The 16138-nt window shown below is 40.5% G+C and overlaps 1 protein-coding gene across 1 annotated transcript; it reads left to right on the forward strand.

The window, feature by feature from the left end:
* Positions 1–2228: 2228 nt before the first annotated feature.
* LOC111587220 (myosin heavy chain, fast skeletal muscle-like) lies at positions 2229–13335 on the forward strand. Its single transcript, XM_023297100.3, has 40 exons — positions 2229–2269; positions 3174–3395; positions 3477–3620; positions 3724–3880; positions 3966–3993; positions 4075–4192; positions 4284–4376; positions 4463–4526; positions 4609–4707; positions 4804–4907; positions 5020–5158; positions 5297–5415; positions 5723–5872; positions 5974–6144; positions 6240–6540; positions 6663–6736; positions 6828–6915; positions 7008–7125; positions 7204–7327; positions 7690–7826; positions 7913–8168; positions 8265–8507; positions 8596–8772; positions 8858–9003; positions 9110–9200; positions 9303–9692; positions 9799–9925; positions 10019–10137; positions 10225–10421; positions 10512–10695; positions 10789–10954; positions 11101–11225; positions 11347–11655; positions 11759–11962; positions 12053–12178; positions 12268–12438; positions 12532–12636; positions 12729–12824; positions 12940–13071; positions 13242–13335. Exons 2-40 carry the CDS (start codon positions 3189–3191, stop codon positions 13260–13262), a joined length of 5820 nt encoding a protein of 1939 aa, XP_023152868.2. The 5' UTR covers positions 2229–2269; positions 3174–3188; the 3' UTR covers positions 13263–13335.
* The last annotated feature ends 2803 nt before the right edge of the window (positions 13336–16138 follow it).

The following is a 16138-nucleotide window of genomic DNA, read 5'->3' on the forward strand; positions in this document are numbered from 1 at the left end:
ATATTTGACATGAAACTTACCTGAAACAATGTAGAAGAACCTGGAATTTGCCCATGAGATCCTACAGCATTGCCTGGATGAGGATAAGGATAAGGATAAGGATAAAGGATAAAGTTCTTTATTTCTCCCCACTCCAGGGGAAATTTACATTGTTACAGCAGTTTTATTTACAATATATACAAGGGTGGCAAAATTTTTAACAGAAACAGAGGCTAAAAAGCATAGAGTGGAAATAAATATAATCAGACCCTGATTACTTTCTGTTACAGAAAAGAGATGTGGGGCAGCAGATGCAAATAAAGTTCTCAATAAATATGAAAAGAATCTGAGGTAACTTTCTTACCAGTATAGTCACATTGAAATTTAACACACACATACATGAATCAAATGTAATTTTCACTGAAAGCATTAAAACTAAAGAAAGACATTACAAGACTTGACAGATCTGGAACCATGAGGTTATCAGGTTGTTGCGCTTATTAACTCTGGCCAAACAATCTGGAACATTCAAAATGTTGGGAGTTGACAAGAATTTTAAGTATGTATATAGTTTTTGCAAAGAACACACAATATTAACTGTTTAAAAGTGGAAGAACCTGATCTAAAAACCTGACATCTCTATCACCTGAGGTAGCAGTAATAAAAGAGCATGCTTGAAATATAGAACCAATTTTGAGTGTTGTGGCCTCACAGGTTGGTCTGACCTGGTGTTACTGCACTCCACCCACTATATCCACCTGTAGGCTTGACCTTGACACGTTTAACTCTCACTCCTCTGTGGCGCACAACGACAGCTGTTGTCAACTTGGATTAATGGCAGCAACAATGGATTCCAATGTTGACCTTGTGACACAGAAAATGACTTTTCTAAATATACCAAAACATTCTCGGGAAGCTCTCAATGTCAAAGCACTCTTGCAGTACAATGCAATGCCTCGAGTGTTGATTATTTTCCCCTGCAGTATTATTCAAAAACTTTCTCTCTGTGGGTTAAATGTTCAAAATAAATGTTTCTCAAGGTTGAAAATACTGTATAATAGTTGTTGGTCTATTAAAGCTACCATCATCTCCAAAGAGTTACATATCATCTTGATCTTTCCAATAAAGAAGGTTTGGATTGTCAGACATCTTTCTGTGTTGTCTGCTGCAGGATTAATGATATCCCCTGGTGTTAACATTCATCCAATGAAAGGTTTAACAGCTGGTAAATGACAAATCTGGCATCCTAGAGCTCCTAAACTGCTCAAAGAAACATGTGTTGCTGGGATTAATCTCCCATCTTGTCTCATTTGGCACATCAGCTGGATTCTCACAGAGAACATGTCAGCAATGATTACATTAAAAAATATATTGTTTTGTTTAAAAGATGTATGTGAATATGGATATAGAATTGGATGATAGCAACGGGTTGTGTAACTGAACTGTCTTGGAAGTGTAAGAAGTTAGGCTCATAAAAAGGCAGAAAATAGACTTGAAGAGGGTTGGGCTGCCATTGACATTTATAAAGGATTTGTGAAATGTGAGATGCTATGCAGCCTATGTAGACAGCTGTATTGATGAAAATCTGTTTGAGACAAACAAATGAAACATGCAGCCGAATAGCAGCCTGTGCCAATACAGTCTTAAAAATGGACACAGCAGCTACTGGGATAAAGTCACATGCAACTAGAGATGCCCTACAAATGAAATCTACGATACAAATAGTAAACCATACACAAAAAGTACATCTGGTCCCTGTGAACTCCCCCCCCTCCCCCTTTGTATCTATTTCTTTTATGTTGATGACATCGTGGATTCTCATGACATGGAAAAAATATTTGTCTCAAAAAAGGTGACAATTTCATTAAAAACTGTTTAGAAAGAGGAATAGGAACACTTCTCTCTGACTAAAATCAAGGATGTCATGTTTTTATGAGCATCATAAATGTAATGGACGTCTGCTCTCCCTGTTATTCGCACCACATTTGGCGTGAGTCCCATATTTAACTTTTGCTGAGTGAGCATAACAGATTCAATATAAGGAGTCCAACACATCACAGCAGTGTGTGGTGAAGACGCTTGAAGACTCCTGCTTGTGGTAGGCTTCATTTCTATTTGCTCTGGAGAAGTTCAATGTATTCATTACAATGTATTTATTATTTTGCACATTACTTTATTGTATTAATTAATTAGGTGTAGTGTTGAGCAAATCTTTCTTGTTTTTCAAACTTTTCACCTGTTTTCAACAGGATTGGGGAAGAAAACAGACTTTTGACAGAAACAGGGTCAGGTATGAACAATATTATACAATAATTGTTTTGAGTCGTAAGTGAAGTTTCTGCAAATCTACTTAATATTTATACAAGACAGGCCAAAACTTTCGAAGCAAGGCTAATACAAGACAAATTTTTGGAAGCAACTTCAAGTTTCTGTTCACAATGTCTTTATTCAAAAACAATATGAATTCTTTGGATTCTGGGATGTACTCAGTACGTGATCAGACTTTGCTTTCCTTGATATGCACCATTTTCCTCAATTTGACTTCAGGTATATGTTGAAGTTATCAGACAATTGCTGATTAACTCTTTAAAAAAAAAGAAGGGCTTAGTTGAGAAGATTTTCAAGAGTGAGAACTTAAGTGCAAAAGTAAAAAAACAAATCAGTTTGCAGTATTCCCTTTGCTCTTTGGCCGTTGAGACTTTGCAAACAAAAATCTCAATAAATCTCAACTGTGTCCATATCTCAGACAACCTACCACAGACACGACTAGATAGAAACAATTGAGTACACAAACAGGAGTACAGAAAAAAAATACCTGATAATTACAGTAAAAATGCATTGACTCTGTATAATAATAATAATGTTTATGTTGCTACAAAGTATACCAATGAAACTATAATCTATTTTTAAGGGCAAATTTGATATTGCATACAAACTTTTGGCCTGTAGTGTATACTGGTATAAAATAAAATATGCTTGAATTAAACTAAATGAATGAATGAATGTAAACTGAGGGGAGTGAAAATCATCTTTACGAACAAGACGAAGGACCGAAAGTCAAGTCACTTGTGACAATGAACTTACATCATCCTGACAGGGACACGTTCACAAGAAAGTTGAACTCAGCTATTCTGGGTTGCTTAGTCACGTGAGTTTTAAAAACAAGATTACATTGATCTGTCACTACCTTACAGAAGTAAACTGCCACCATGAGTACAGACGCGGAGATGGCCATTTATGGCAAAGCTGCCATTTATCTCCGTAAGCCAGAGAAGGAGAGAATTGAGGCTCAAAGCAAACCCTTTGATGCCAAGAGTGCCTGCTATGTGTCTGATGCCAAAGAGCTGTACCTGAAGGGAACCATTCTCAAGAAAGAAGGTGGCAAAGCCACTGTCAAACTCCTGGACAATGATGAGGTTGGTGTCATGAAGGCAGAATCAACTGGAAGTTAAATGTTAAATGTGATCAGTTCTCACTGGAACCATGTTCTGTTGCAGGAGAGGACAGTTAAAGAAGATGACGTCTTTCCAATGAACCCTCCCAAGTTTGACAAAATTGAGGACATGGCCATGATGACCCACCTCAATGAAGCCTCTGTGTTGTATAACCTCAAAGAGCGATATGCAGCCTGGATGATCTATGTGAGAAAATATCCCTGATGAGCTAAGAGTTATATAGAAAACTACAATACCAGTAAGAGATGTTAACTGGCATTAACTTAAATGTTTCCTTAATCCCTTTCAGACCTACTCTGGCTTGTTCTGTGCCACTGTGAACCCCTACAAGTGGCTCCCTGTGTACGATGCTGAAGTTGTGGCTGCCTACAGAGGCAAGAAGCGTATGGAGGCTCCACCCCACATCTTCTCTGTCTCTGACAACGCTTATCAGTTCATGCTTACTGGTATGTGCCTCACGTAGCAATGAAGAACATGCTAGGGATCTGTTGCAGAAATGGATTGTGAATTTCTTTGTTTTCATTTTAACAGACAGAGAGAACCAGTCTGTCTTGATCACGTAAGTATCACACTTGCTCACTTTGTTTATTATGATTGAATATCTCTGACCAAATTCTCACAAGTCTTTGTTTATACCCAGTGGAGAATCTGGTGCCGGAAAGACTGTGAACACCAAGCGTGTCATCCAGTACTTTGCCACAATCGCAGTTGGAGGTGGAGAAAAGAAGAAGGAAGCAGCAGGAGCTGGAAAAATTCAGGTATGTTATGATGGTCAGATTTCTCAAAGTATGGAATATACTTCCAGAAGGACGGTCCTTTTCTGATATCAAATCTAAACCGGGATTCTAGGGCTCACTGGAGGATCAGATTATTGCTGCCAATCCTCTGCTGGAGGCTTACGGTAACGCCAAAACTGTGAGGAATGACAACTCCTCTCGTTTCGTAAGTATCAAGTGATTCCGACTCAGGAGAATTCTTTTCACATTACTCATGTGAAGGGACTCTTACAATTCTTTTGCTCCAAACAGGGTAAATTCATCAGAATCCATTTCGGCACAACTGGAAAACTGGCTAGTGCTGACATTGAGACATGTAAGTGACAAATTCTCAGTGAGAGAACATAGAAGGTAGTCTGAGGGTGGGACAAATTGTGACTGATGAACAAACTTTGCAGATCTGCTGGAGAAGTCTAGAGTGACATTCCAGCTTCCTGATGAGAGAGGCTACCACATCTTCTACCAGATGATGACCAACCACAAACCTGAGCTGATTGGTGAACAGACTGACTTGTTGCTCAATGATAAACCTCTTCACATTTTTTGAAATATTTAAATGCTCTACTGAACATTTTCAACTTTTTGATTTTCAGAAATGTCTCTCATCACAACCAACCCCTACGACTTCCCCATGTGCAGTATGGGTCAGATCACTGTGGCCAGTATTGATGACAAAGTTGAGCTGGAAGCCACAGACGTGAGTGATTGTCAGAATTTAAAAAATAATCATACTGTGTGTCTTACTCAGGTCACCAAACTAGTGTGTTGCCAAATTGATTATATTTCATGTGGACACCGCTGTTGCACAGAACGCCATTGACATCCTGGGCTTCAGTGGTGAGGAGAAGATGAGCATCTACAAGATGACTGGTGCTGTGCTTCACCATGGTAACATGAAGTTCAAGCAGAAGCAGCGTGAGGAGCAGGCCGAGCCCGATGGCACAGAGGGTGAGCACTTGGTGTGATTCCAAAGTGAAAAATTGATGAACAACAGTCATTCAGTACTTACTCATGGTGTTTGTTGTTCTTTGCATAGGACAATCACCACACATACTGCATGTATTAACTGTGAAATACTGCTTTCAGATGCTGACAAGGTTGCTTACCTGTTGGGTCTCAACTCTGCTGACATGCTGAAGGCTCTGTGCTATCCCAGAGTGAAAGTCGGAAATGAGTTTGTCACTAAGGGACAGACTGTTCCTCAGGTAAATATGAGTTATCAATGTCAAATACCATTTTAAACAGAAAGAGAGCACTTGTGTTAGTTCCAGTAAAAATATTAAAGTGCAGAATTTGTGAGAAAAAAATAAATGCCAGTGTCCAGTATATTCTGACTTTAGATCAGTTTAGCTCTGTATGCTGAATGTATTCTAAATCAGTAACCATATCAAATATGTATGCATTTCTATTTGGGACATTTAGTGGTGTCAGTCAAATGTAGGAATTTACAGTATTCCACCATTTTACATTGATGTGCATCATTATTAAATTTATGTTCTTGTATTTCCTTAGGTGCTGAACTCAGTGACTGCCCTGGCCAAGTCCATCTATGAAAGGATGTTCTTGTGGATGGTCATCCGTATCAACCAGATGTTGGACACAAAGCAGCAAAGGAATTTCTTCATTGGTGTCCTGGATATTGCTGGCTTTGAAATCTTTGATGTAACTTTCATCCCCAACAAAGGAGGAGTTGCTTTGGTTCACACGACCAGATCCTTTGAATTGTTTGTCACTGGTTGCCTGATCTATTTCTCCATTCACAGTTCAACAGCATGGAGCAGCTGTGCATCAATTTCACCAATGAGAAACTGCAGCAGTTCTTCAACCACCACATGTTCGTCCTGGAGCAAGAGGAGTACAAGAAGGAGGGTATCATCTGGGAGTTCATTGACTTCGGTATGGACCTGGCTGCCTGCATTGAGCTGATTGAGAAGGTACACATCCACTTCATAATTCTTTTGAATGCAACTCTTACTACAGTAGAAGAACACTGTCATTTCATGACATATCTCTTTTCCTTGTCATCAAGCCCATGGGCATCTTCTCCATCCTTGAAGAGGAGTGCATGTTCCCCAAGGCCACTGACACATCCTTCAAGAACAAGCTGTATGACCAGCATCTTGGCAAATGCAAGGCATTTGAGAAGCCAAAGCCTGCCAAGGGCAAGGCTGAGGCCCACTTCTCCCTGGTGCACTATGCCGGTACTGTGGACTACAACATCGCTGGCTGGCTGGACAAGAACAAGGACCCACTGAATGAGTCTGTTGTGCAGCTATACCAGAAGTCCTCAGTTAAACTGTTGGCTCTTCTGTATCCTCCTGTTGTTGAGGGTAGGAAAACATATGTTCCACAACTTTGACAGATTGGACATTTTTGTGTCTCTCCATGTGCTTTAAATATAAAGACGTTTTCTTCCAACACAACTTTCCATTTCAAATCAACTGAAAAACAGAGAGCAGTGGCGGTGGTAAGAAGGGAGGCAAGAAGAAGGGTGGCTCTATGCAGACTGTGTCTTCACAGTTCAGGGTGAGGTTTGACAAATAAACTGAATGACATTTGATAGTGAAATTCACATATGTTCGTTTTTATGACAAAGATCACCACTTTCTACCTATAGGAGAACTTGGGCAAGCTGATGACCAATTTGAGGAGCACCCACCCTCACTTTGTGCGTTGCCTGATTCCCAATGAGTCAAAGACTCCAGGTACCAAAACATGATCTTCAAAGTGTTTCTGTGTAGTGGTTTGGTTTGATGTATGCAAAACAACTTAAAAACTAACAATTTCTATTGTACAGGTCTGATGGAGAACTTCCTGGTTATCCACCAGCTCAGGTGTAATGGTGTCCTGGAGGGTATCAGAATCTGCAGGAAAGGTTTTCCCAGCAGAATCCTTTATGGTGACTTCAAGCAGAGGTACAACTATTATGATAACAGAAGTTAGATGTAGACTATGACAAGAAAATCCACACACTGTTTGCTCTCTCAATACAGATACAAGGTACTGAATGCCAGTGTCATCCCTGAGGGCCAGTTCATTGACAACAAGAAGGCTGCAGAGAAGCTGCTTGGGTCAATTGATATTGACCATGACCAGTACAGATTTGGACACACCAAGGTAAGGATCAGGTGTTAATTTTTTTAAGTAATAGAAATTCTATACAATGACCTGGAACATTCACTATTCTGTCCAGCTCGTTTGTCTGTTATCTGGTAACAAATTATAATATGTACTTCACTGAATTTGGTGCAAATCTAATCCATGTGCCAGTGGATAAGAGACTGATCATTTGTGCAGATACAGAACAGCCAGCATGTGGAAAATTATGACACACACTAGTATTCGAATTCATGACCAGTGTGGTTATCTAAAAATACCATTTGTTTGGATGTTGTACATGATGCACAGTACTCAATCTCTGGGTTCATTCTGGTGTCAGTGTCTAATTTTATACTGCAGTCACTGCTGTGTTTGTTTAGGTATTCTTCAAGGCCGGTCTGCTGGGTACCCTTGAGGAGATGAGAGATGAAAAGTTGGCAACTCTGGTCACCATGACTCAGGCTCTCTGCCGTGCTTACCTCATGAGAAAGGAGTTTGTCAAGATGATGGAGAGGAGGCATGTTGAAAACAGCAAATTCTCAACACAAAGTCATGTGAAAAATCTCAATAAAAACTTCCTTAACAACAACTTCTGGTCCACAGGGATGCCATCTTTACCATCCAGTACAATGTCCGCTCATTCATGAATGTCAAACACTGGCCATGGATGAAGGTGTACTACAAGATCAAGCCTCTGCTGAAGAGTGCTGAGACTGAGAAGGAGCTGGCCCAGATGAAGGACAACTATGAGAAGATGCAAGGTGACCTGGCTGCTGCCTTGGCCAAGAAGAAGGAACTGGAGGAGAAGATGGTGTCTCTTCTGCAGGAGAAGAACGATTTGCAGCTGCAAGTAGCATCTGTAAGTAGACACCAAGAGAAAGTGGTGCCTTTTATTCTATGTCCGCATGTCCACAAAATGTCAATGTGCTAATGTCACTTCTCCAATGTAAACAAGGAATCAGAGAATCTGGTAGATGCTGAGGAGAGATGCGAGGGTCTCATCAAGAGCAAGATTCAGCTGGAGGCCAAACTCAAAGAGACCACTGAGAGACTGGAGGATGAAGAGGAAATCAATGCTGAGCTCACTGCCAAGAAGAGAAAGCTGGAGGACGAATGCTCTGAGCTCAAAAAGGATATTGATGACCTGGAGCTTACCTTGGCCAAAGTGGAAAAGGAGAAACATGCCACTGAGAACAAGGTTTGTAAACTTGAATATATCGAGCAGATAAAATAACATTTTGGAATGATGCCTTCATGCAATAAAAACATGTTTCCTGCAAACACAGGTGAAGAACCTGACTGAGGAGATGGCCTCTCAGGATGAGAGCATTGCTAAGCTGACCAAGGAGAAGAAAGCCCTTCAGGAGGCTCATCAGCAGACTCTGGATGACCTGCAGGCTGAGGAAGACAAAGTCAATACTCTGACCAAGGCCAAGACCAAGCTTGAGCAGCAAGTCGATGATGTAAGTTTTAAGTCGTCTGGACAAGTCCAACAGGATCCTTCTTGAATCTTGAATATGAAAATGACAAACCCATATCCTTGTGCAGCTTGAGGGCTCTCTGGAGCAAGAGAAGAAGCTTCGTATGGACCTTGAGAGAGCCAAGAGGAAGCTGGAGGGTGATCTGAAACTGGCCCAGGAATCCATCATGGATCTTGAGAATGACAAGCAGCAGTCTGAGGAGAAAATTAAAAAGTAACTAAGTTCAGCTTGTAATCTCAATTGAAAAACAATGAATATGTCTGGAGACATGGTCCAGAGTATGAATGAATTCTTACTATGCATTTCATCACTCTCACAGGAAGGACTTTGAAATTAGCCAGCTCCTGAGCAAGATTGAGGATGAGCAGTCAATGGGTGCCCAGCTTCAGAAGAAGATCAAGGAGCTTCAGGTCACGGATGCGTTGTGTTACTTCAAACATCACTCATAAATTTCCTATTTGGTCATTCAAAGTTGAATGTTTACTGAAAAACTACATATCTACATCCAACAGGCTCGCATTGAGGAACTGGAGGAGGAGATTGAGGCTGAGCGTGCTGCTCGTGCCAAGGTTGAGAAGCAGAGGGCTGACCTCTCCAGGGAACTTGAGGAGATCAGCGAGAGGCTGGAGGAGGCCGGCGGTGCAACTGCTGCTCAGATTGAGATGAACAAGAAGCGTGAAGCTGAGTTCCAGAAGCTCCGTCGTGACCTTGAGGAATCTACTCTGCAGCATGAAGCCACGGCTGCTGCTCTTCGCAAGAAGCAGGCCGACAGCGTCGCTGAGCTGGGAGAGCAGATCGACAACCTGCAGCGCGTCAAGCAGAAGCTTGAGAAGGAGAAGAGTGAATACAAGATGGAGATTGATGACCTCTCCAGCAACATGGAGGCTGTTGCTAAAGCAAAGGTACACAACACATTCACTTGTGGTGCTAAATATCTAAATGACAGTAAAACTGTAATCAATATAAAGACAACCAAATCATTGATCTGATTTCTCTTCTCCTTCTTAGGGAAATCTTGAAAAGATGTGCCGTACTCTTGAGGACCAACTTAGCGAACTGAAGACCAAGAATGATGAAAACATCCGCCAGTTGAATGATGCAGGTGCACAGAAAGCTCGTCTCCTGACAGAAAACGGTATGTACAAAACAGTGTCTAAATGCAGTGATCTTCACTGTTTGACAGAGAAACGGAACAAAGACTAAAGTTTGATGATTGTTTTCACTCCAGGTGAGTTTGGCCGTCAAATTGAGGAGAAAGAGGCTCTTGTATCCCAGCTGACCAGAGGGAAACAGGCCTTCACTCAGCAGATTGAGGAGCTGAAGAGGCAGATTGAAGAGGAGGTTAAGGTAAGAAACCTTCATCTTAAATATGTATTGCCATTATTGGTTGGGGATTTAGACATTTTGCACATTCAATTGTATGTCTAATTCCAGGCCAAGAATGCTCTTGCCCATGGACTGCAATCTGCCCGCCATGACTGCGACCTGCTGAGGGAGCAGTTTGAGGAGGAGCAGGAGGCCAAGGCTGAGCTGCAGCGTGGAATGTCCAAGGCTAACAGTGAGGTGGCTCAGTGGAGAACTAAGTATGAAACCGACGCTATCCAGCGCACAGAGGAGCTTGAGGAAGCCAAGTGAGTAATATTCAAACAACTGAATATTCAGATGTATAGCATTACAACATAGGTGGACAAATAACAAGACAAATGTGACTTTTCCTACAGGAAAAAGTTGGCTCAGCGCCTTCAGGAGGCTGAGGAGCAGATTGAGGCTGTCAATTCCAAATGTGCCTCTCTGGAGAAGACCAAACAGAGGCTCCAGAGTGAGGTGGAGGACCTCATGATTGATGTGGAGAGAGCTAATGGGCTGGCTGCCAACCTGGACAAGAAGCAGAGGAACTTTGACAAGGTAACATCTTTTACTTTTTGCAACCAAGAAATGAAGCTAGAAAAGGGATTTCTGGCTGTATGTATATATAACTGTATAAACTGTGTTGTTCAGGTGCTGGCAGAGTGGAAGCAGAAGTATGAGGAGGGTCAGGCAGAGCTTGAGGGAGCTCAGAAGGAGGCTCGTACTCTTGGCACTGAGCTGTTCAAGATGAAGAACTCTTATGAGGAGGCTCTGGATCAGCTGGAGACCATGAAGCGTGAAAACAAGAACCTGCAGCGTGAGTTAATACCACATTGTATTAACAACAGCAGTTAGCTGTTAGAACTTAGTTGCTTTAAAAGACGTGCATGTGTTTGTCAGAGGAAAGTTGTACAATTGCCATTTCACAGCTTTCACATATTAAACATCTGCATCCATCTGCAGAGGAGATCTCAGATCTGACTGAACAGATTGGTGAGACTGGCAAGAGCATCCATGAGCTGGAGAAGGCCAAGAAGCAGGTGGAGACAGAGAAGTCTGAGATCCAGACAGCTCTTGAAGAGGCTGAGGTAAACCTTTGTCTGTTTCTCTGAGGAGACCTTCTTAACAGAAACAACTTTAAGTCATGAACTAACATTGCATAAAAGCTTTAAAGGCAGAGGTCAATATGTAGTTCTTTGATATCATTAGGGAACTCTGGAGCATGAGGAGTCTAAGATCCTGCGTGTCCAGCTGGAGCTGAACCAGATTAAGGGTGAGGTTGACAGGAAGCTGGCAGAGAAAGATGAGGAGATGGAGCAGATCAAGAGGAACAGCCAGAGGGTGATTGACTCCATGCAGAGCACTCTGGATTCTGAGGTCAGGAGCAGAAACGATGCCCTGAGAATCAAGAAGAAGATGGAGGGAGATCTGAACGAGATGGAGATTCAGCTGAGCCACGCCAATCGCCAGGCTTCTGAGTCCCAGAAACAGCTGAGGAATGTGCAGGCACAGCTCAAGGTATTGTAATACACAGAGCACAAAGAGTCCTTGCACACATGATAGTAAGTACACCAACATTCAGACATTCATATGAATACTTTCCGATCATGTTTTGCACTAGGATGCTCAACTGCACCTTGATGATGCTGTCAGAGCCCAGGATGACCTGAAGGAACAGGCTGCTATGGTGGACCGCAGGAACGGTCTGATGGTGGCTGAAATCGAGGAACTTAGGGCTGCTCTGGAACAGACAGAGAGAAGCCGCAAAGTCGCGGAGCAGGAGCTGGTGGATGCCAGTGAGCGTGTTGGACTTCTGCACTCTCAGGTGAACATGACTTTAAACATTTCTCCAGCGTTTCACAAATCTAAACAACCATGGAAGGGACGAGATAACAACCAATTTCTCATCTTTCAGAACACAAGCCTGCTGAACACCAAGAAGAAGCTCGAGGCTGACCTGGTCCAGATCCAGAGTGAAGTGGATGACACTGTTCAGGAAGCAAGGAATGCAGAGGAGAAGGCCAAGAAGGCTATCACTGATGTAGGATTAAAGACCATTTGTTTGCTATTATACTCCAACCCAACAGAGACTTGTGATGGCATTTCACATTGAAAAATCATTTTATTCAGGCTGCTATGATGGCTGAGGAGCTGAAGAAGGAGCAGGACACCAGTGCTCACCTGGAGAGGATGAAGAAGAACCTGGAGGTTGCTGTTAAGGACCTGCAGCACCGTCTGGATGAGGCTGAGAACCTGGCCATGAAGGGTGGCAAGAAGCAGCTCCAGAAACTCGAGTCTAGAGTAAGATAAATATGATCAGATTTCTGCAGTTCAACAAATGTATGAAAACACATGAATTGTTGATAATTTATGAATTTTCTCTTGTTTTAAAAGGTGCGTGAGTTGGAGTCTGAGGTTGAGGCTGAGCAGAGACGTGGTGCAGATGCCGTGAAGGGTGTCCGCAAATATGAGAGGAGAGTGAAGGAACTCACCTATCAGGTAAGTTCCACTGACACATGGAATATACAGGAAAGATTTATGTAACACTTATCATTACAAAAGTCTACATAAATTTATATTTTCTATTACAGACTGAGGAGGACAAGAAGAACGTTACCAGGCTGCAGGACCTGGTTGACAAGCTGCAGCTGAAGGTGAAGGCCTACAAGAGGCAGGCTGAGGAAGCGGTAAGGAAAAGCATTTGTTTAAAACAATGACTATTTGACACTATATTATTTCACATCTGTAAACCTATGGACCATTTCTAAAAGCCTAAACATTTTACTATATTTTGAATTCCAGGAGGAGCAGGCCAATGTTCATCTGTCCAAGTGCAGGAAGATCCAGCATGAGCTGGAGGAGGCTGAGGAGCGTGCTGACATTGCTGAATCCCAGGTCAACAAGCTCAGAGCTAAGAGCCGGGACTCTGGCAAGGTAAATAGTGACTAAACTTCAGATAGTTACTAATTCATGACTGAAAAATTGCATTATTGCTTTATGCTTCATACAACTGACAAATTGTAAAACCTCAACATGTCTTTATGCAGGCAGAATGTCATGTGTCTTTAAACTTGTATTTATTTCATTTCTTCTTTATTTTACAGGGTAAAGAAGCAGCTGAGTAATGTACTCGAACCAATGGTCTATTTGTCATCATATAATATGATGTAGAATACACCACAATAAAGCATTTTTTTTAAACTCATTTCATTGTCTGTCATATGTTGATGACATTCTGTCCTCTGAGAGAGAGTAACTACAAGATACATGTTATGAAAATGCTGAACAATATTTATTGAAGCATGCCGCTGCCGGCATCACTTTAGAGGGGAAGTCAGAGAAGCCGATTGAGTAGAAAAACTAAATGATGTCACAATAACTCCTGTTCATAAACGAATCGGTCCCTTGTTGCTTAATTCAAGATGAACTCTCAGTTTGAAGCTTTGGAGACCAGAAGCAATTCTGAAAAAAAAAAATAAATCAACAGCCAAGCTTACTCTGGCAGCTGAGCATTACACCTTGAGCACTTGCTCTTGGCCGCGAACAAGATGTATCCGGTTACAGAATGCAATGTGGTATTGATAGGATTTTTTAAAAAACATTTTTGTTCAGAAAATAAACACACTCAGGAATTTTGCAAAAGTCCCATAATACACTTGAAATGCTGCATGTCTACAATATCAACATTTCATTTCAAAAATTGGAAGTTTGTCAATGAGAGCCCTAACTGTTGACCTGTCCAGTGGCAATGTCAATATTGTAGTTCACCAGAAGAGTGGAAAAACTGGCAACAACTAAGGTTGGGTAATTCATGTCTTTGTTGCCTGCTATAGTGCCATCTTGTGTATGAATGGAGTATTCGTTTTGAGTGCTATAGTAAATACACCATATGGTCAAAAATTCCCATAAACACACTCCTAAACCTTGTGGACAGCTTTCCCAGAAGAGTTGAAGCTGTTATAGCTGCAAAGGGTGGACCGACATCATATTGAACCCTATGGATTAGGAATGGGATGTCACTTGCATTCATATGCGAGTCAAGGCAGGTGAGCGAATACTTTTGGCAATATAGCCTATGTATTTTGATTGCATTAGCAAGGCTACTGCTGCAATGCAAATCTAAAGACTAAGATCACTGTTCTTCTTTGAGAAAAAAAAAGAAAACTAGTCTGGACAAATGAGTAACCGTCATCCATTTTGATAGTCTCTCCATGTATCTTCTTTAAACAAAGTGTGAATTGTTATTATTAGTAAAATAATACATTAATATTTTAAAGTTAAATATGCATTTCTACAATAAATGGAAGGTGTTATTCCAATTAAGGGGATTCAATATACTACAGAGAAACATATTTTTTTTCAGTGTTAAGATTTAATATTTCTTAGTATATATGTTTTTACTACACATGGTATAAAAATAACTTTGAGTCATAATTCTGCTCCATGGTAGTTTACTTTTATTATGTCTGAGGGTTTCTTTAAAACACTATGAAGTCTATGTTACATGTTCTTGTACTGCTTTTAAGCTGTGAAAAAATAATATCTTGCTTTGAAACACTGCTAACTTCCATTTTGCTATGACAAACCTATGAAGCAGTGGCCTCCTAAAAAGACATGATCAGTTCTGTGGGGGAAATAATAATTTTTTAGGAATGTTTCTTAGTGTGAATCATTGGCTAAATTATTAGAATTTTCTTATTGTGAGAGCCAGATAATGCATTAGACTTACACTTTCAAAATGGTGTTGAAACTGCCAGGAAAATATTGTGTTGGCTGTCATCCCATTCTCCACATAGATCTCTGTTTATGGGTACAAGAACAAAGACAAAGCTTTTGATGCATAAACCTCCATACAGTATTGAATTAATATTCAAAATTTAACCTCAGTATTTAAATTAGTAATGCCAGTAATCTCACAATTTGATCCTGGCATACAGAGCTGTGCAACACAGATACATATAAGGCTAGTTTGTAACAGTTCTTGTTTGAAATCTGGTGGCTTTATTTTTGTGAAAGTGTTTGTGCATTACCTACTAAGTATAGAACGTAATCTGAGTTTGTCAATATGCTTCTAAGTATATCTCAGTCAGGATCATTATGAACTTTAGCAGACTATCCACAAGACTTTGAGAAGAGGGAAAAAAAAATCAAATGACAGCAACACCTCTCCAACAAGATCCTGTGCAGACAATGACAGGATAACCACATTAGAACAATGTACCTTTATATAAAATGTAAAAATAGGCTGACATTGTTATACATAACTCAACAGGAGAGGGGAAATTATTACACTACAAACAGCTAAAATTATTGCTACCCTTGTTATTCAAAAGACAGAACAATCTGGACACATTAAACATCGTTTTAGTTGTTCATTAGTCAAGAACAATTCTCTGGTTTCAGTTTCTCTAGTAATATAATCTACTGCTTGTTTATTTTGTCTAACTTATACAAAACATGTTTATATTCCTAGGATGGTAGTGAGCCTTTGAGCACATGAAAGTCAACACTGTTCAAACATTAAGTACATAAAAGCTTTTAAAGCCAAATTTACAAAAAAGCAAATAAATATTAATGAAATAACACCACATACTCCACAAATTAAACATAACAGTAAAAAGAAAATTGATCTCAATCTCAAGATGAAACTAATTTGGCCATAAGCAGCTATACAAAGCACTTACCTAAAAAAGAAAACACTGCTAATATTGCAAAATATTACTAACACCAAGTAAAACAACAATAAACTTGAAGAAAAATACTATTTATTTTACAGGAAAGCATTTTGGCTGTTTAAAATGTGCTATATACATCACTAAAGTGACTGAACTTGACAATTACACATAGCTAATAGTATATGCGATCTGCAGCCAATTGCTATGCTAGCTGCACTACATCTAAGCTACTAAATTAGCTAGCTAGCTAAAACGAAAATGAAGAAAAAAAACCCTGAAAAACGATTAGGAGCCAGTAATTGTTTTCAAATGGTCACAGTAAACAC

The sequence above is a fragment of the Amphiprion ocellaris genome, chromosome 3 (assembly GCF_022539595.1).
Source record: "Amphiprion ocellaris isolate individual 3 ecotype Okinawa chromosome 3, ASM2253959v1, whole genome shotgun sequence".
In the NCBI taxonomy this organism is placed as follows: domain Eukaryota; kingdom Metazoa; phylum Chordata; class Actinopteri; family Pomacentridae; genus Amphiprion; species Amphiprion ocellaris.